Source organism: Prionailurus bengalensis, chromosome A1, assembly GCF_016509475.1.
Source record: "Prionailurus bengalensis isolate Pbe53 chromosome A1, Fcat_Pben_1.1_paternal_pri, whole genome shotgun sequence".
NCBI classification, from domain to species: Eukaryota; Metazoa; Chordata; class Mammalia; order Carnivora; family Felidae; genus Prionailurus; species Prionailurus bengalensis.
Genome location: NC_057343.1, coordinates 177,656,716 through 177,675,999, shown reverse-complemented (window position 1 = coordinate 177,675,999; position 19,284 = coordinate 177,656,716). Strand labels below are relative to the sequence as shown.

The 19,284-nt window shown below is 49.9% G+C and overlaps 1 protein-coding gene and 1 long non-coding RNA gene across 3 annotated transcripts in view; one reads left to right on the top strand and one right to left on the bottom strand.

Annotated features, from left to right (window-relative positions):
* Positions 1-3,001: 3,001 nt before the first annotated feature.
* Positions 3,002-7,086, bottom strand: LOC122492207. Its single transcript, XR_006299579.1, has 2 exons — positions 6,982-7,086; positions 3,002-5,056 (listed from the first exon to the last, which is right to left on the bottom strand). It is a non-coding gene; the product is annotated as an uncharacterized LOC122492207 (long non-coding RNA).
* An 860-nt stretch (positions 7,087-7,946) lies between these two features.
* Positions 7,947-19,284, top strand: part of ERGIC1 (endoplasmic reticulum-golgi intermediate compartment 1) — a 103,272-nt gene continuing 91,934 nt past the window's right edge. The window contains exon 1 of one of the 2 annotated variants that reach the window (XM_043595907.1): positions 7,947-8,120. In XM_043595907.1, the coding sequence (XP_043451842.1) occupies positions 8,101-8,120 (20 nt within the window). In that variant the 5' untranslated portion in view covers positions 7,947-8,100. The remainder of the gene's footprint in view (positions 8,121-19,284) is intronic. The other variant, XM_043595917.1, reaches the window with a different exon arrangement.

Below are 19,284 nucleotides of genomic sequence, written 5' to 3'. Positions count from 1 at the left end.
TCCATTTTGCAGGGGAGGAAACTGAGGCTATAGCAGAGAATGAGACAATCTCATGGTGACAGACAGGAATCAATGGAACTAGGTCTACGATTCTGCTCTCTGACCCCAAAGCTTTCTCTTGCGCCTTTGACCTCACCTCATGTTATGCAACTCTTGGGGTCACAGTGAGCCAGCTTTTCATTTGGACTTTTTCCATTTGCAGGCACCTTGGAAACTGTTTGGATCTGGCTGGGAACCCCTAGAACGTATTATTATTGGACTTCTGTACATTTATCACTATTTATGGGATGCTAAACACGTGTGTGAAGGGAGTTCCCGTCCTGTTCACTGGTGCATCATCAACTTGCGAATGAATGAGCAAATGACCTCTATTCCTCCAAGATCTCCCCCCTTTACACAAAAAGAAGTTGAGGCTCTGAGAGCTGAAGGGACTTACTTTGGTTACACGGCAGTCACACCCAGGCCTCCCTTTTCTATTTCCTCCTCAGAGTCAAGTTTGGTTTGACACCCCGCCAATCACCAGCTCACCCTGAGGAAGCATAGCACAGTCATCAGCTGGGAGAACAGACCCACTTGCCCCAGGTTGGACGTCAGCACTGTCAACACATGGTGACGCCCACACACTGTGACACACACACACATGCTTGGGCCACACAGAAGCCTCCCCAGTCTCCCCACGGCCAGCCAAGGAGCCGGAATGGAGGGAGGAGCCCATGGGGAAGGGGGGCACAGTTGAGTCTCTGGCCGCACAGGCCCCGCTCCACCCCAAGCCACCCCACAGACAACGGAGGAAAGGGTCCAGGTGAGCATCAGGTGAGAAACATGATGGAGGCGAGCAGGTGGCACTGAGTCACGTAGTTCGTGGAGACGACTGTTGGCGGCAGAAGTTAGCACTGTCTGGGGGAGACTCAGACACGGGACCTGCACAGCCCTTGAAAAGTGTGGATGAAACACTGCACCCTAGGCTGACCAGAGGTCCACCATCTGTGTGAGACAAAGGCCCCCTTCCTGCATGGACCTAATGCCACTACCTTTGCATTCATTCTCCCTAGAGGTCTCAGAGTGGAAGGGTGTGAGCCAACTGCAATTTTATTGACATAATACACCTGCCTGATTCTATGCTAAATCCTGGCCCTATATCAAGGCATTTAATATGATATAAACGCTACACAGTTTACCAATGAGCAGACTGGGGCACAGAATGGTTCAGTAACCTACTCACGGTCACACAGCCGGGATAATAGGCTAGCACAATCCAAAGCCCTCTGGGTCATAAGCCCCACAGAGCAGGAGCTCAGTGAGTAGTTAATGTGCCAAGGAGAAAAAGGTCAGGCAGGTGGATCTCAAGAAAGAGGCAAGACTGAACCACACTCGCAAGAGAAATTAGGTCCGCCTAGATTTATCTGGATTCGGAGACAGAGTGAGCACTCATGAAAAAGGAAAAAGGTGGGACTCAGGAAAAGGATCCAAAGAATTGAGATTTCCTTGTGTGTACTGAAAAGCTAGAAGGTTATCTGCCAGGGGCTCATGACCAAGTAGTTTCCTGCATAGCTGTGGGGAGCACCTGGGCACTTAATATAAAATGGAAACACTGAGCACACTGCACCCACGTATCCTTCTACCAAATATGCACCTGTGTGAGATACAGAGCTTGGTGGGGGCGCCTGGGTGGCTCAGTCGGTTGGGCGTCCGGCTTCAGGTCATGATCTCGCGGTCCGTGAGTTCGAGTCCCGCGTCGGGCCCTGTGCTGACAGCTCAGAGCCTGGAGCGCGCTTCGGATTCTGTGTCTCTGCCCCTCGCCTGCTCATGCTCTGTTTCTCTCACTCTCAAAAATGAATAAATGTTTAAAAAGTTAAAAAAAAAAAGATACAGAGGTGGGTGCTGGGGCAAGAGATATATCCCCCCCTCCACATATATGGTTACTTGTTCATCTAACATTCCCTGATCTCTGTAGAAGAAACCCCATGATTTAGCCTCCCAGCGCCCTTCCCATCTTTGTCAACGCTGCCCTAATGTTTCTTTAGGAAGTCACCCTTCTCCCATCTAAATCTACGTGTGTAGGGTGGGGCTGACTGCACTCCAGGCACTAGCGGCTGGTACTCACACACCATTCTCCTCGAGCCACTGGTCAGGGCTGGGGCCTAAGCCAGGCCCTCATGGGTCAGCCCAGGAGACCTCACTGGAGGTGTCAGGAGCCTGGTCATCATTATCTACTGAACTTGCTGAGCAGGAAAATGTTAACCTGGAGCGACAGACGGACATTTGCCACCACAAAGGGAAAGTTTACCTTGAAATGAAGCCAGAAGAAAAAAGATGAGCCCAGAATGGAGAGAGGGATTCCTGAGGCGATTGTTGAAGTGCCTAGATCCAACTGTGCCTGAAACCCAAATCTACCTCTGGACTTTATCCCCCCCTGAGACGGTGTGCATTGATTTGAGATGATCTCTTTCACCTTCAACCGAAAGAGTTCAGACCAAGTCATCCGTATAGGTGAGCTCAGGGGCCCCTTCCCGGCCTCCCAGGACCTCTGGTGCTGCCCACACCACAGCATTTACCACACTAAGATGCCTCCACACAAGAAATTAGTGCCCCTGACCCTGGTTTTTTTACAGTGGTACCACATTTTTGGTCACCTCCTCCCTAACTTCTTGAAAGCAGGGATGTGTCATGTTCATCCAAAAGTCCCGTCACAAAGAGGTATTCAGTGAATGACTTACAATGAACGAATGTCCTCCGGTGAGGAGACTTTAATAGAGACTCTCTTTGTCCAGAGGCCTAAGTTACCCTCAAGACCTCTCTGAGCTGACAAAAGATTATTATTTCTTAATCTCTCTCTATCCAGACCACATCTGAACCAGCCACACCCATGGAACACAAACCAGTCTCTCATTACAGAAAAGGAAATCTGACCCAGCTATTCCCCGGCTTAAAACACCTTTCAGTGACGTGTTCGGCAGGAGGCGGTGGAGGCAGTGAGCATTTGGATCCAGGGAACATTCCACATTATAGTACACTCGTCTGTTTATTGATTGATTTAGCAAGCATTTAATTAGCACCTACTGTGTGCTAGGCACATGTTACTTCATCTTCACAGCAAGGTTTTAGGACCATGTATTTGTTCCACTTTATAACAAACCACCCCACACCTGGTGGCTTAGAGCAACAAACATTTTGTTATCTCACAGGATCCAAGCAGAACTCGGCTGGATACCTCCGGGTCAAGGTCTCTCATGAGGTCACAATCGAGCTGTCCACCAGGGCCGCAGTCATCTCAAGGCTTGGCTGAGGCTGCAGAATCCATTCCCGAGCTCACGCACAAGGTTTTGGTCAAGCCTCAGGAGGTTCACGCTTGGCCCTCTCACACTCAGCCTAACTCACACAGGCTTCTCCACAGGGCTGCCTTGGCTGCTGGCTCACCCCGGGCCGCTGATGTGAGTGACAGCAAGAGTGCCCAAGACAGAAGCCGCGATCTCTTCGTAACTTCTTCTTAGGAGTAACATGCCATTACTCCTGCCACATTCTGTTCATTAGAAGTGAGTCAGTAAATCCAGTTTACAGTCAAAGAAAGGGGATTGCACAAGGATATGAATACCAGGGGGTGGATTGATTCGGGTGGCGAGTTTAGAGGCTTCCTGACACAGATGAGGTGTTATTAGCCTTCGTTTCATACTCAGACGCCCAGCTAGTTAGGCAATGTGTCCAGGTCGCTCAGCCAGAGTGCTGACTGACCAGTTGGGGTGAGGCGAAGGAAGGCAGGGAGAAGGTGCTGGTAGAAAAACAAATGGGGATAGAGTCTATATTAATTGTACCACCATGTAACTGATTACCTACAACTTTGTGGCTTAAAAGAAACGTTTATTATCTCACATCCTTCCAGGAATTCAGAGGCAGCTTGGCTGGGTGGTTCTGATTCAGGGTCTCTCATGAGGCTGTAGTTAAGCTGTGGGCCAGAACTGCAGCTTTGAAGATTTGACTGGGGCTAAGGATTCACTTCCGGGATGGCTCACTCACACGGCTGTTGATGGAAGTCCTCAGTTTCTGGCCACATGGACCCCTCTATAACAGTGCCTGAGTACCTTTGCAACACAGACGCTGGATTCCTCCAGAAGAAGTGATTCAAGAGAGCCTGAGCGGAAGCCTCAATGCCCTTTATGACTTTGTCTCAGGAGTCATACACTGTCATTTCTGCAATGTCCTGTTGGTTACCCAAGTCTGTCCTACTTGTTGTGAGAGGTGATTACACAAGGGCATGGGAACATCAGTGAGGACCATTGGAGGCTGGCTATCATAGAGTCCTACAAGATTAGTAATCCTAAAACTCGGTTTTTATTAAGTCACTCCTCTGGTCCAAGAGACCCAGAGCTTTCCCACATACTGCAACACAGTCGGACTTCCTTAGCCCTATCTCCCACTGTCTTTTGAGTGGATGGATCACCTGGGACTGGCAGCCTGGTCTGCTTACAGACCCCAACAGTCTCCACAGAGATCCTTGTGGATGTGCTCCCCTCCCCAGCCCCTCTGTTCCGTGGGAAAGCCTACTTCCCTGGGAAGCCTCCATCCAGCCTTTGACACAGAGGCATTGCAGCCCTACCGCGTGCAGGCTCTGGCTGGATGCTGGGATACAAGAATGAGCAAACGGACATCCGTGCTCCCCGGAGAGCTTCCAGTCAAGATGGGGAGGTTGACATTGGCCAATTAACGATAATGTAATCACAAATTGTGACACGGTTTCCCCAGGAAAACTGCTGGTGCCATGCAAACGTATAGTGGGGAAGAACCTGGATGATTCTATATACAATATTTGAGCTGCCAAGTAATTAACTAGTCTGAGGCAGGTGCATCAGCATTAGGTTCAGGTGTAAGCAGCTAAAAATCCAAAATAAAGGTGGCTTATATAAGATAGATGTTTATATCTCGCTTAGACATCCGGGGAGGTGTTTAAGGACAGGTACTGTGCCACTCAGTGACAGGGACTCAGGCTCCTTCTATCCTGTTGCTCTGTTCTGCATGACCTTCTTCATGTGGTCCATGATGGTGGCATCCACATTCTGGGCAGCTATGTGGAAAAAGCGAGACAGAGGATAATATATACCAAGTACCCCCTGAAGCTGCCATAGATGCTTCCCCTTACATATCAATGGTCAGAACTTAGTCACAAGGCCACACCTAGGTGCAAGGGGAGCTGAAAAATGCAACTTTCATTCTGAGAACCCATATGCCCAGCCAAAAATTGGAGCTCCATCACCATGCAAAAATAGCAATGATAGTCAACCCCACCTTGCATTATTCTGTACCAGGCACTGTCCTAAGTCCTTGACATATGTCAACTCATTTCTTTTTTTTTTTTATGTTTTTAATTTTTTAATGCTTATTTATTTATTTATTTATTTAATGTTTATTTATTTTTGAGACAGAGAGACAGAGCACGAGTGAGGGAGGGACAGAGAGAGAGGGAGACACAGAATCCGAAGCAGGCTCCAGGCTCTGAGCTGTCAACACAGAGTCTCACATGAGGCTTGAACTCACGAACCGCGAGACCATGACCTGAGCCAAAGTCAGATGCTCAACTGACTGAGCCACCCAGGCACCCCTTTCTTTTCTTCTTCTTCTTTTTTTAATTAAACAAAAAATTATGTCAGCTCATTTTACCCTCCTAACAAATCTGTGAAGAAGGTACTATATTGTCCCCATTTTATGGATGGGAAAACTGAGAGACAGATGTAAAATAACTCAGTAAGTGGACATGTTGGAACATGAACCCATGAGATGTGGCTCCAGAGTCTGGGCTCTGTCCACATGGCTAACAGTCCTGAAGAAAGGGAGAACAGACATTGGGAGACATTGCCCCTATAAACAGGGTGGAAGACAAAGAAGAAAGTGCTCCAGGCAAAAGGAATAGCCAATGTAAACCCCGCCCCAGTCTGCTTGCGGGGAGCAAGGTCTTTATAGCAGTGCCTCTGAAACTTAAATGTGCCAACAAATCTCTTGGAGATCATGCTTTTAAATGCAACCTGATTCAATAGGTTGGGGCTGAGGCCCCACAAACAGTGGTCTGGGACCCGTGGCAGGCCACTCAAGGCCCCTTCACCTTTCTTGCTACCCCAGACTTCCAGTTCAGGCTGATGTCTTTCTCTCACTTCGAAGTGCCAGGCCACTTGTAGAAAGAAGGAAAGAAAGAGAGAAAGAGAGAAAGAAAGAAAGAAAGAAAGAAAGAGAGAGAGAAAGAAAGAAAGGAAGGAAGAAAGAAAGAAAGAGAGAAAGAGAGGAAGAAAGAAAGAAAGAAAGAAAGAGAGAAAGAAAGAAAGGAAGAAAGAAAGAAAGAGAGAGAGAGAAAGAAAGAAAGAAGAGAAAGAAAGAAAAGAAAGAAAGAAAGAAAGAAAAGAGAGAGAGAAAGAAAGGAAGAAAGAAAGAAAGAGAGGGAGAAAGAAAGAAAGAAAAGAGAGAAAGAAAGAAAGAAAAAAGAGAGAGAAAGAAAGGAAGAAAGAAAGAAAGAGAGAAAGAAAGAAAAGAGAGAAAGAAAGAGAGAGAGAAAGAAAGAAAGACAAGAGAGAGAGAAAGAAAGAAAGGAAGGAAGAAAGAAAGAAAGAGAGAAAGAAAGAAAGGAAGAAAGAAAGAGAGAGAGAAAGAAACAAAGAAAAGAGAGAAAGAAAGAAAAGAAAGAAAGAGAGAGAGAAAGAAAGGTAGGAAGAAAGAAAGAGAAAGAAAGAAAGGAAGAAAGAGAGAGAAAGAAAGAAAGAAAAGAGAGAAAGAAAGAAAAGAAAGAAAGAAAGAAAGAAAGAAAGAAAGAAAGAAAGAAAGAAAGAAAAAGGAAGGAAGGAAGGAAGGAAGGAAGGAAGGTAATGCTGGAGGTCAGAGGGAGGAAGAGGTAACTGGTCAGGCCATAGTGTATGCTCCAGGGGAAGATTTTAGTTCACCCCCCACCCATAGTGCTGTCACAGTGCATTCTGAATCCTCCCAGAGGAACCAGGTACCATGATTTACCTCTTTTTATAGATGAGGAAACTGCCCTCTGGTCCTGCTTTTAGAACACGAGCCCCCACCTTCCTCCCCTGGGATTTTTCAAGCCCTATGACTGAAACCTTGGAGGTGGGGCCAGCAATAGAACCCCAGGGGAAGTTCGGAATTAGTTTCCTTTACACCAGTCTTATGTTACCTCAACTATCAACTCTTCTAATCCACCAATCCTGGAGGGAGGTGCTGATTAGGTGTGAATTTTGCAGGATGAAATTGAGGCTCAGAGAGGTCTGCCCTGGGCCAGGTCACAGACTTGGGCAGGCCTCGCTCTGCCTGAGACAACCAGCATGTCCTGTATGGACCTGGCTCACAGCCGCCTCTCAATGAATACCGTTGGAATGAACTATAAACAGAAGGTGCAGGCAGAGGCAGCTATCTGGTCCACCACAGTCACTTCGGGTGATTGTGCCCATATCATGTGCCAGGCACTGCACTAAGCCAGTCTCCCAACTTTCTTATCTGACCCCCAGGAAAATGCCCCTCAAATGCCATCAGTCTCTTTGTGCATACGTGGAAAGGGTGGGGGCTCAGAGATGCCAAGTGTCTTTCCCAGAGAGGCAACAGCAGGGAAATAGATGGTGGGTTCACTTTATAAATCTAGGATTGCCTTATCTCCTCCTGTCACAGAGCTAGACTCTGTGCGCGACCCAAATCTGGATCATTCATTCAATTTAATCCTTACAACTCAAGGAAACCGTTTTACAAATGCAACAGGGCTCTGAGAGGCTGAGGTTTGCCCGAGGCCACAGAGAGAAAGTGAAGGAAAACACAGCGGGGGCTTCGAAGGAAGAAATGCGTCTCTGTGGGTTCCCTGCCCCGGCCCCAAAAGGTCCGCCCCTCCCCCTACGCGCCCGCGGGCCCCTTTAACCGGGCGGCGGAAGGGGCGGCGGGGGGCGGTGGACAGCGCCCAATGGGCTGCGCGGAGCGTCACTTCCCGGCGGCGGGAGGCGAGCGGCGGGTGTCTGGGGCGGTGGGCGGCCCGCGGGGGCGGGGCGGCCGGAGGAGGCGTTGGCAGCGGGCTGGGACCCACGCGGCGCCGCGGCCCACCTGGCCTGCAGCGCTCCCACCCCCGGCAGCGGCGGCACGATGCCCTTTGACTTCAGGAGGTGAGTGTGGCGACCGCGGACACAGGGGGTGCCCGGGCACGACGCGGACCCCTCTTGCCGGCAGGCAGAAGCGGCCCCCAGCCCTGTGCATGCCTCGGCAGGCCCTCGGGGACCTGGGGCGGGACCCCTGCAGCACACAAAGCCGGCCGGAACCGCGGAGGGCCCCCCCGGTGCAGCGGCTGGCAAAGCCATCCACCTCCGGGCCGCCCATCCCTCCCCTCCGCCGAGCCCCCTCCTCAGCCTGGCCCCACACCACTCAAACGCGCATCTCCACCCCCATTCTGGGAAACAGATTAACTCCCCTACCCCCGATGGGAACAAACGAGCCCTCCCCCTCCTGCCGTCCGTCCGTGGAGTCTTTTCGTGGCCCCTACCCCTGCTGACAGGTGCGTCCGGGGCACCTCCAGTGAGTCCGCAGGGGTCTGCAGCCCCATACCGCCTGGCAGCAGCTGGAGGGTTTTAGGTTTCCATAGTCTGAGGCTGCCCCAGCCTGGGCAACACAGGAGGCCTCTGCCAGTCCGGGTCCTGTTCTCTGGGTACGGGGGCACCATGGGGAAGGGGAGGAGGCCAGGAGTCATGGGCAGGGCTCCCCAGAGGGCCCAGCCTGGTCTGGCCTGGGCTTTCTGCAGTCACTACAATGGGTTCTTTGTAGGGTCCAGCTGCCTCATGGTCCACGTTGTGCTGGGTTAGGCCTTCTGGAAGCCTGCCTCGGAAGAGGTCTCCAACCAGGCTTTGCCTTGAGGTATGGAGCCCCAGGGAATGCCCTGGCCTGAGGCAGACACACTTTGGGGGGGTTGGCCAGGAAAATGGCAGGACTTTAGTGTAGGAGAAGAGCTGGATTAGGATCCTGGCTCTGCTCCCTCCACTGAGCAGCTCCGTATATTCTAGAGGTTAGGGGCGAAGGCTCTGGATTCAGACCTCCCCTTGGCTCTGTAGTGGGATAACTTGGGCAAGTGTCTGAACCCTCTCAGTATCTCTAACACTTACCACCTGCAGACTGGGGCTAAAATAAGGTCCTCACCTGCGAGGACTGAATGCATGAGAAGCGCTTAAGTCAGAGGTGCTGTAGGGTTTAGAGCCCAGAAGGAGGATGTTAGTAGATGAGGATCTTCTCCATGAGGTCATTTCTTCATCCACAAATAGGGATTCTAATGCCTTGCAGGAGGGAACTCTCTCCCTCCTCACCTGCCCTTTCCCTCCCTACAGGTGTGAGTGAAATCAGGGTAAAGTGACAGCCTTCCCAGAAGGGAAAGGCTGGCGGTGACCCTTATGCATTGGCTGTTGTGGTACTCTAGCCTGTCCTGGGCACCGATGCCATCTAGAAAACATCTGCCAGCTTCCTGCCCCTTCCATGAAGCCTAGAGGTTCACACTAGGGTCTCAGACAAATGCTTGCAGACCCAGGGCGGTTTCAAACAAAGAAAGTCCCTCTGATGGAATTCAGGGTCAGTCCTTTGATAATAAAGATTCCTGACCTTCCCACACACACACACACACACACACACACACACACACCCTCCCCCGTCCCCATGTGATTTAGTAGGTTCTGGTGATTTTGACTTTGTTGGATAAATCACTGCGTTTGGTCACTTAATCCTGTCACTCTGTACCTAGCCCCTTATCTTAAAAGAAGGAAGTTGAGGCTCCAGGTTGAGGGTCTTGCCTTGGACCTCATGAGAACTAGCCTGAAGGGTGGGCCAGGGTCCCAGGTCACTAACAGCTTCTGACCTGGTGCCCCTTGAGTTGGAGATTTGGAGTGCCCTGGTGCCACGGGGACCCCAGCTAAATGAGGTGTTGTAATAGGTTTTCTTGAGGGCTTGGGCTTACCACAGAATGTTGAGACTAGATTTCACCACTTTGCATTTGCACTTTGGAGGACAAAACATTTCTGCCTAGCAACCCGCACTTTTTAAGATCCATTAACTCCAGGGCTCAGTTTCTAAGGAAGGTTCCACCACCCCACGTACCTTCTTCCTCTTCAGTGTTCATCAGATGTTTACCGTGCTCAGCCCTCTGCCACGTGGCCCACAGTACAGAGCTGGGTGATATGTGGCCGTGCCCTCTCAGCACTGGAGAGAAGAGAGGAGGGCATCGTGGGGCCCAGGAGTGGGAGCATGTATGAACCAGCATGCTTGGGGCATCTACCCCTGTATAGGCACTGCAAGGTCCAGACTTGATGTCTGTTCTCTTGTCACCTGTGAGAGGGAGTTTTCATCTTCATTTTAAATCAAAGGAAAGGGAGGCTGCCAGGTAGAAGCTGTTTGCCCAGGGCCATATACTGGTGAGCTGGTGGAGTTGGGATTTGCACTCTGGGCTGTTAGCTCCAGAGCCTTAGCTCTGGGAGAAAAGGGAGTGCTTGGAGGGTCCCACAGCCCTGTTAGATCTCTTAAGAACTGTGGGGGAGTAGAAAGGGGCCCTGTGATCGGACCCCCTCTCCCAGTTCAAGGCCTGGAAGAAATCCAGGCTTCCTGCCTGTTGTGGTGCCTTAAAACCAACCAGAATCAGGAAGAGGCTGGGGGGAATGGCAGTCTCCTGCCCTTTCTTATCAGTACTCTTGTTTTCTTATTGCATGTGGGACCTTGCACAACTTACCTCCTGTGTATTCTGTCTGTGAAATGGGCATGAGAACAATATCCGTTGTTGAGAGGATTAAATGAGTCAATGTGTGTAAAGCATTTAGACACAGAGTAAGCACCCAATAAATTTTGGCCGCTATTTTCATCATTTGTGTTATTTCATGTAAGCACCTATATGTCCTAACACTGTATAATTCACTTAATTATTATGCTTATTCTCTTTCTCCCTGCCATTAAAATATGAGCTCCTTAGGGCAAAGATTTTTATCTGTTTTATTTTCTGTTGTAACTCCAGTGCCTGGAACAGCACCTGGGCCAAACTCATCCTTGGAAATGCCTCTCAGAGTCTGTCAAGGAAGCCAAAGACATGGTGTGCTTTGATATGTCAACTCTTCCTTTACTAGGCAGATTTTGAGCTATTGGTGGAGAATTTTCTCCCCCTTCCTTCCTTGAATTGGCTCTAAATTGGTTTTGGGGGTTGGGAGAGGAGGGATCCTGGGACTGCAAAGATTACTTGTGTTTGCTTTGCTCCTGGTGAATTGTTTCATTAATCGCTGGCCCGTTGCTGTTGTGGAACTGGCTTTGTGGACCCAGATCCGTGGGCGTTGGCTCTGACCATACCCAGTTCCGGCTGGCAGGGGTCAGCTCAGCCTTGGGTGGGGGTGGAATGCAGTTCCTGCAGCCCAGGCCCGGACAAGCCTGAGCACTGCTTTCTGAGAGGCAGAGGTGGCCACTTTCCCACAGTGGAGGCCCCCAAGTTGAAACCCCAAGACCTGGGTATGCTGCTGCCCTGTCACTGACCAGCTATGCCGTGGGCCGGTTTACCTTCTCAGAGCCTCCGTTTCTTCATTTTAAATTTTTTTTTTCAACGTTTATTTATTTTTGGGACAGAGAGAGACAGAGCATGAACGGGGGAAGGGCAGAGAGAGAGGGAGACACAGAATCGGAAACAGGCTCCAGGCTCTGAGCCATCAGCCCAGAGCCTGACGCGGGGCTCGAACTCACGGACCGTGAGATCGTGACCTGGCTGAAGTCGGCGGCTTAACTGACTGCGCCACCCAGGCGCCCCCGGTTTCTTCATTTTAAAGACAAGTAACCTTCACTGCCTCACCTGGTAGTGTAGACGTAGGGGCAAACGAGGTATCCCTGCAAGGTAGGGCCAGCTACATAATTTGTGGGACCCTGTGCAAAATGAAAATGGCATAACTTCTTGCTGGAAACGTATTGAGAATTTCAGGACAGCCACAGCAGAACATTAAAATAAGCGTGGAGCCCTCGGAGCGCGGGATCCTATGTGACTGTGTAGGTCACACGCCCATGATGCCAGCCAGCCCTGCTGCGGTGCCTTGGTTTGGCCTCCATTGCCTCCTACCTTGGCATCCCTCCAGGAGACCCCAGGCTTCCTCAGGAACCCTGAATGAGCTTCCCAAAGTTGACCTTTTTTTTTTTTTTTTTTTTTTTTTTACAGTGAGCTTTCCACAGTTAACCTGATTTTCTCATGTCCTGGTTTCAACCTTCAAACAAGGCCCGTTGCTCTGAGGATCAAGTATGAATTCCTTAGCTCCTCATGTGGCTTTATCTGAGTGGGGCCCTGCAGACCCTGAGCCCTCCTCACTCCCCATACCAAGCTAAGCCCCAGCCGCCACAGGGGGCTCTGAGCACGTAGTTAACACTCAGCATACAGTAGTTATCATGAGTGTCTGTATCTTTATCCTGCCTCATTCCAGAAATTACTCGAGGAAACTGACAGAAACATACTTTACATCAATTTTTAAAGAATATAAATGGGCTGGGGTGCCTGGCTGGCTCAGTCGGTGAAGCCTCTGACTCTTGGTTTAGGCTCAGGTCATGATCTCACAGTTCGTGAGTTCCAGCCTGGCGTCGGGCTCTGTGCTGACAGTGTGGAGCCTTCTTGGAATTCTGTCTCCCACTCTCCCTGCCCCTGTCCCACTCACGGGCATGCTGTCTCTCTCTCTCTCTCTCTCTGTCTCTCTCTCAAAAGTAAATAAAAAGGATACACACACACACACACACACACACACACACACACACGGGCTTAAAAATGAGGTCAAAAGGGAAATGATTAGACCAGAGGAAAAACGATGTGAAAATCAAGCCAGTGTTATGTGTTTATGTGTTTTGTGTTCCTAGTGCCTGACACTGTTGTAAGGATCTTATGTGCATCCACTCATTTAATCCCACAGCACCCCTACAAGGCAGACCCTGTTGTTGTCCCACTTTACAGCTAAGCCACTTGAGGTGCAGCAGAGTTCAGGAACAATGTGGGTCAGCAGAAGATGCTCAGGGTGGAATGCTGCCGTCTGGCTCCAGAGCCGCACTTGTATGTTGTAGGCTTCTCTCTCAAGCTTTTCCCCTTCCATTCACCAAGTGCAGAGAGAATGGATATCTCCTTTAACTGGATTCATTGGGTTTCTCATCTCTAATTCTTTCCCTACAGTGCATATTAAAAAGCTTAAAGTCACTAGCTTCCCCCCTCACCCCCCCCTTTTTTTTTTTACCAGCCTCATTTGGTCTGACACCTGATTTGGAAATTGTCTTTAAAGATGCCAGTTAAAGGGTCTTGCACTAACTTAGAGCATCTCACTCTGGAGGGTCCAGATTTTCCCACTTTGGCCACTGGGGCTTTAAAGCATAGAACGTCAGTTTACCTGCTCACCTGGACATAGGCTAATATGGAAAAATCTGTCCTCTCAAGGCAGTTTGGATTCCTGACTATGATACCTAATGTCTTGAGACGGGGCTTTAGCCAGCTGTGGCCTCGTTAAGTGCCACTTCCCATCCGGTAATCCTTTCACGTTTTGTCTTGGAGTTGCTGCTGGGCTGTTTTTATCAGGCATTAGAGGGGCAGGCAGGGCGTGAGGAGGGCATTTGGGGTGATGCTCACCTCTGCCTCAGTGATCCTCGACACTGGCTCTGCATTAGAACCACTGGCAGAGTTTAAAACAATTCCCCAACTCGGGCTACACTTCAGACCCAATAATCAGGATCTGAGGAGGAGGGGCCCAGGCATTTGTATAGTTTAAAGACCCTCACATGACTCCAGCGCACAACCGAGACTAGGAAAATTGCTCAAAATCGGAGAACTAGTGGGGAGCAGGGCCAAGAGCTGTAGGGCAGCCAGAGGGTGGAGTAGGTATTTGGAGGGAAGGCTGGGGAGCGGATCTAGTCCCACCTGTCACTTCTATGTGACCTTCAGCAAGTCACTTCCCTATGCTGGGACTGTTCCTCACCAGTAAAGTGGTCAATAAGTGGTCTTACTTTTCCACTGATGTCCTTGCTCTTGAGAGTGTGGTCCCCAGACCAGCAGCTTCAGCGTCACCCAGGAGCCTGTGAGAAATGCAGAATCTCAGTGCCCACCCCGAATGTGCATCTGTGGTTTAATAAGACCCCCCAGGTGGTTTGGATGTGTGGTAAGGTTGCCAAAGCCCTGCTCTGGATGCCTGACTTGACACAGCCCCTCTCAGTCAGTGCTCCGTACTGTGCCCCCACCTGTGGACTCACAACACGCATGTACCTTTCTAAAGATGCTAAGAAATCCTGAGTGAGGGGAAACCAAGTCACTTGGTTCAGCGCAGCTTTTGCCAAACTGATTGTCCAAGCCACCGTGTTGTTCATGGGGCACCCAGTACCCTTTCTCAAAGATAGTGTGGGAGACAGCCCTAACTGATCCTTTAAGGAAGTAGTAATTAGCCTAATTGTCTCTTGTCCACTTGAACATTCAGGTCTGTTAGCTTAATTACATTGGTTGTATATGCAGGAAAAGTATAGGACAGGAAAAAACCCTCTAACACTAGCATGTATTTGTTTTAAAAAGTCTTGTCCATTGGGAGAGGCAGGAGAAACTCAAGGTTCCCCGTACTGTCGAGAGCTAGGGGATACATAGGTGCTTTGCGAATCTACACTCCCTGAGGGGGAAGCGTTATTATGCCTGATTTCCGTCCGGGGAAATCGACCTCAGAGATGATGGATCCCACAGCCGGTGTGTCAAGGGGCCCTGGGGACCAGCGTATCCTCCTGATAGTGTAATCCTCCCCTTGAGCTCCTCCCTCCTACAACCTACTGGGCAGCACAGCTGGACAGGAAGCAAGATCCGTTTGAAATGGATCAAATGTTCTGTCTCTCCAAAAGGTGGAAACCCTATTGGAGACGAGAGGCCTGGCCGTCATGAAACCAAAGTACAGTCACGATCCCTGAAACATTGGGTCCTGATGTTGTGGCAGCCCCTCCATGGCATTAGCTTTTCTCTCTTGCATTCGAGGCTAGGGGCTAGAATCTCTTTGGAGGAGGAAAGGAGGCAATGCTAATTTCACTAGCTGTGCCTGACGGTTCCTCAGCTTGTCATGGGTGAGGACTCTGCTGGGCCCGTCACTGGACTTAAGTCACCCTGGCCCCACGAGATACAATTATTAGTATTATTAGCAATTTATTTTCTTTTTTTAATTAACATACCGAAAAACTGGCTTTTCTTTTTGTGTACTCTTCTATGAAATTCAAGACCTTACATCATGTAGCCACCCCTGCCCTCATGTGGATACAGAACCGTTCTGTCACCCTAGGAAGCGCGCATGCTATCACTGTATGGGCATGCAACTAATTCAGTTTTTTGAAAATTATGTGGTAAGAATGCTTAAGATGAGATATACCCTCTTAACAAATTTTTAAGTGTGCAGTAATGTTAACCATAGGCACGGTGTTGTTCAGCAGACCTCCGGAACTTACTCATCTTGTGTGACTGGGACTTTCTACCCCTTGAAGAACAACTCCCCATTTCCCCCTTTCCCCAGCCCCGGCACCCACCATTCTACTGCCTATTTCTATAAGTTTAATGGTGTCACATACCTCATGTGAGTGGATTCGTGTCTATCTGTCCTTCTGCAACTAGCTTGTTTCACTTAGCGTAACCCCCTCAAGGTTCATCCATATTGTTGCATGTGGCAGGACTTTAAGGCTGAATAATATTCCACTGTACATCTATACGACATTTTCTTTACCCGTCCATCTGTCCATGGACAGTTGAAGTTGTTGCCACATCTTGGCTACCGTAAATAACGCTACAGTGAGCACGGGGGTGCAGATATCTCTTCAAGATCCTGATTTCAGTTCTTTAGAGTAAATACCGAGCCTAGTCGCAGGATTACTGGATCCTATGGTATTTCTATTTTTAATTTTTTGAGGCGTCTCCATACTGTTTCCCCAGTGGCTGCCCCAGTTTGCATTCCGACCAATAGTGCATGAGGGCTGCCTTTTCTCCACATCCTTGCCAACACCTACCGTGTGACAGTGGCCATCTTAACAGGTGTGAGGTGATATTTCGTTGTGGTTTTGATTTTCATTTCCTGATGCTCAGTGATGTTGAGCAGCTGTTCATATACCCTGTTCCCCATTTGAATATCTTCTTGAAAGAAACGTTGATTTAAGTTTTTTGCCCAGCTTTTAGGTCAGGTTATTTGTTTTCTCATTTGTCTGTTTTGTTTTGCTGTGGAGTTGAAAGAGTTTCTTCTGCATTTTGGATATTAACCCCTTTTTTAGATCTATGGCCCACAAATGTTCTCCTGGTGACAAAGTTGCCTTTTTGCTCTGTTAATTATTGCCTGTATTCAGTTTTATTTTTTACTTATTTATTTTTAAAGCGATTGAACTGCACACTTTGGTTTTTTTCAAGTTTATTTATTTTGAGAGAAAGAGCGTGCATGTGTGGTGGGGGACAGAGAGAGGAAGAAAGAGGGAGGGGTGCGGAGAGAGAATCCCAAGCAGGCTCCATGCTGTCAACACAGAGCCCAATGTGGGACTCTATCTCATGAGTCTCAAGATCATGACCTGAGTCAAAATCAAGAGTTGGACGTTCAACTGACTGAACCACCAAGGCATCCTTTTTTTTTTTTTTTTTTTTTAATTGAGGGAGGGAGTGTGCACACAATCAGGGGAGAGGAGCAGAGGGAAAGAGAGAGAGAATCTCAAGCAGGTTCCATGCTTGGCACAGAGCCCAACGTGGGGCTCGATTCTGTGATCCTGGGATCCTAACTTGAGCCAAAACCAAATGGAGCCACCCAGACACCCCATCTTTATTCAGTTTTAAAACAGGAAGCCACAGCTCAGAGCTGGGACATGACTGGCCCAGGGCACACAGCTGAGGAAGTACAGTATTAGACTTGAACTTGGGTCTGATTCCAGAGCCAGGGTACTTCACCACATGCCGCCCTTCCTGCCTAGCTGATACTTTGCCATTGTTAATTTGTATGGTTCTCCCCTCGGTCTTCTGTCCTCTTTTCTGTCTCACTTCCATGCCGGCAGTTATTGGCATGTAGAATTTAGCCAAGATGTCCCTTAAGACCTTTGGGAGACCCTGGTGATACTTGGCCTGTTTTGAGGTTTTGCTGGGTCCAAGAACATCTTCATGGATAGCGTCTCCACATCTTCAGGAGAAAGTGCTCCATGGTGTACCGCCCCTGGCCGCCCCTGCAGAGTGTTTTTCTGCACTGAGTCCCTCTGAGGACGGCCCACGGTGGGTCCATTTGGCAGATCTGTCTGGATTCGAATGCCTTTCCCGCGTTTACTAGCTGGGGGACCCTAGACGAGATACTTGGCATCCACGAACCTCAGTTTTCCTCCTCTGCAAACTAGGGCACCCACACTTTCCTTGCAGGGTGGTCGTGAGGACGAGATGCACTCGTGTGGAACGTGAGACAAGTGTGTCTAGAAAATGGAGCATGTCTCCCTCCTCGTGATCTCACCTGCAGCCCTGTCCTCACGTTCCTCGCCAAGCCCTGGGAGATCCCAGCAGAGGGTCATCCCTCTGGGCCTCAGGGCCAGTGACACGCTCATGTGAGAACCCCTGGGGTGATTTGACCCAGAGCTTGCCCCTCTCTCAGTGGCACCCACACGGGGACCCTAGACACCAGGGCATTGACCTGTGGTGAGAGAGAAAGGGGTTGGTGGCATACCCGGAAGCCTCCGGGGCCCAGGCAGGTAGCTCGGTGGGTGATGTGGTGTGCACTGTGGCCCACGGGAGAGCAGCCCTCCCATCAGGAAGGGGCAGCTCCAGTGTAGCTCTGGGGTTCTTTGCTCCTCACATTGCCCAGTGTCTCAGGAAAGGATGGAAATCTTAGAAGTTGTGGGAAAATGGCTCGTAAGCATTTCCAGTTTTATTTTTGTTGAACATGATACTGGGCCAAATCCACACCTTCCTAGGGCCGACAGTGGCCTGTGGCTGACAGCACGCAGCCCGTGTATGTCACACACAGCAGTGTGACCACGCATTAGCTGGGTGGACAGGGCTTGGGGCAGAGCCCCCGGGACTCTCAGAGGTGGCCTATGGGACCTGGCCTTGGAGCCCAAGGCAGAGAAGTGAGGGACCCATGGGTTTGGGCAGAGGCAGCCTTGGACCACGGGGCTTCCCCCCAGTGGATGGTCCTGGGATGACGCTGCTGGCTCCGCCTGTGGCCTGGACTTTCCTCTCCGGTGGTCTCAGGGCAGGCCAGAGCTCAACTTGCTCCAGATCACCGGCTGTATCTTTCACGTGACCTCCCAGGGCTGTGCTGTGGTAACAGCCGTGCCTACAGTAGTCCCCGTTTTTCAAGTGCCAGGCTAATGGCCTTTCTTGGATGCCCTCAGTTGATCCTCACATCGAGGAAGAGCCACTTATTATTCCCGTTTGCCTGGTGAGGATGCTGGGCAAAAAGAAGGGACAGGACTTGGCCAAGGTCACATAATCTGCGGGTGACACAGCTCATCTCTGTGTTAGAGCTGGCTTTCTTAACAACCCTCCTGTGTCCTGAAGGCGAGTTTCTTGAATTTCTTGGGGCCTCTCCATGGACACACCTGATGTTACCTGCCATCTAGTTAGTTGTGTTTACAGTTTGTTTCTTTGGAAGCCTTGGAGGGGCTCCGGGTCACTGGAGAGGAGGCTGGACCTAGGTGATCATTTCCTGTCACCATATGCATCTGTGGGCAGGAGATTACCACCAGTGAGCCGCTGCTGGGGAGCCAAGCAGAGGGGTACAGCCCTTCCTGTGGGGAGCGAGTGGAGCTGGTCTCTGGAGCCCCTGTCAGAGGCAGGAGTGGACTGCAGAGGCGGAGTCACTTGTTCATTGAACATATTTATTGGGGCCCTACTGTGCGCCAGGCTCCGTTCTAGAAGCTGGGGATGTAGCACTGGGCCAAACAGAGAAATCCTCCCCCCAGCCCCCAAACTCATGAGACTTGTTTTAGTTCTGGCATTTGCTTTTCCCTTTCTCTTTTAAATTAAACACACTGTTTTATTTTGGAATAATTTAGACTTCCAGAAAATTTGTAAACATAGTATGGACCCCCATAAACATACCCTATCCAGCTCTCCCCGTGGTCCACACCAAACATTACCACATCTGTTATGCCTAAAAGGTTGATATCCGTACATTATTATTAACTAAAATCCGAACTTTATCTGGATTTCACCTGTTTTCTCCTAATGTCCTTTCATTGCGCTGGGATTCAATCCAAGATCCTGCGTTGCATCCAGTGGTCACGTCTCCCCAGTCTCCTATGGTTGAAGGCAATTCCTCAGTCCTTGTCTTTCATGGCCTTGGCAGC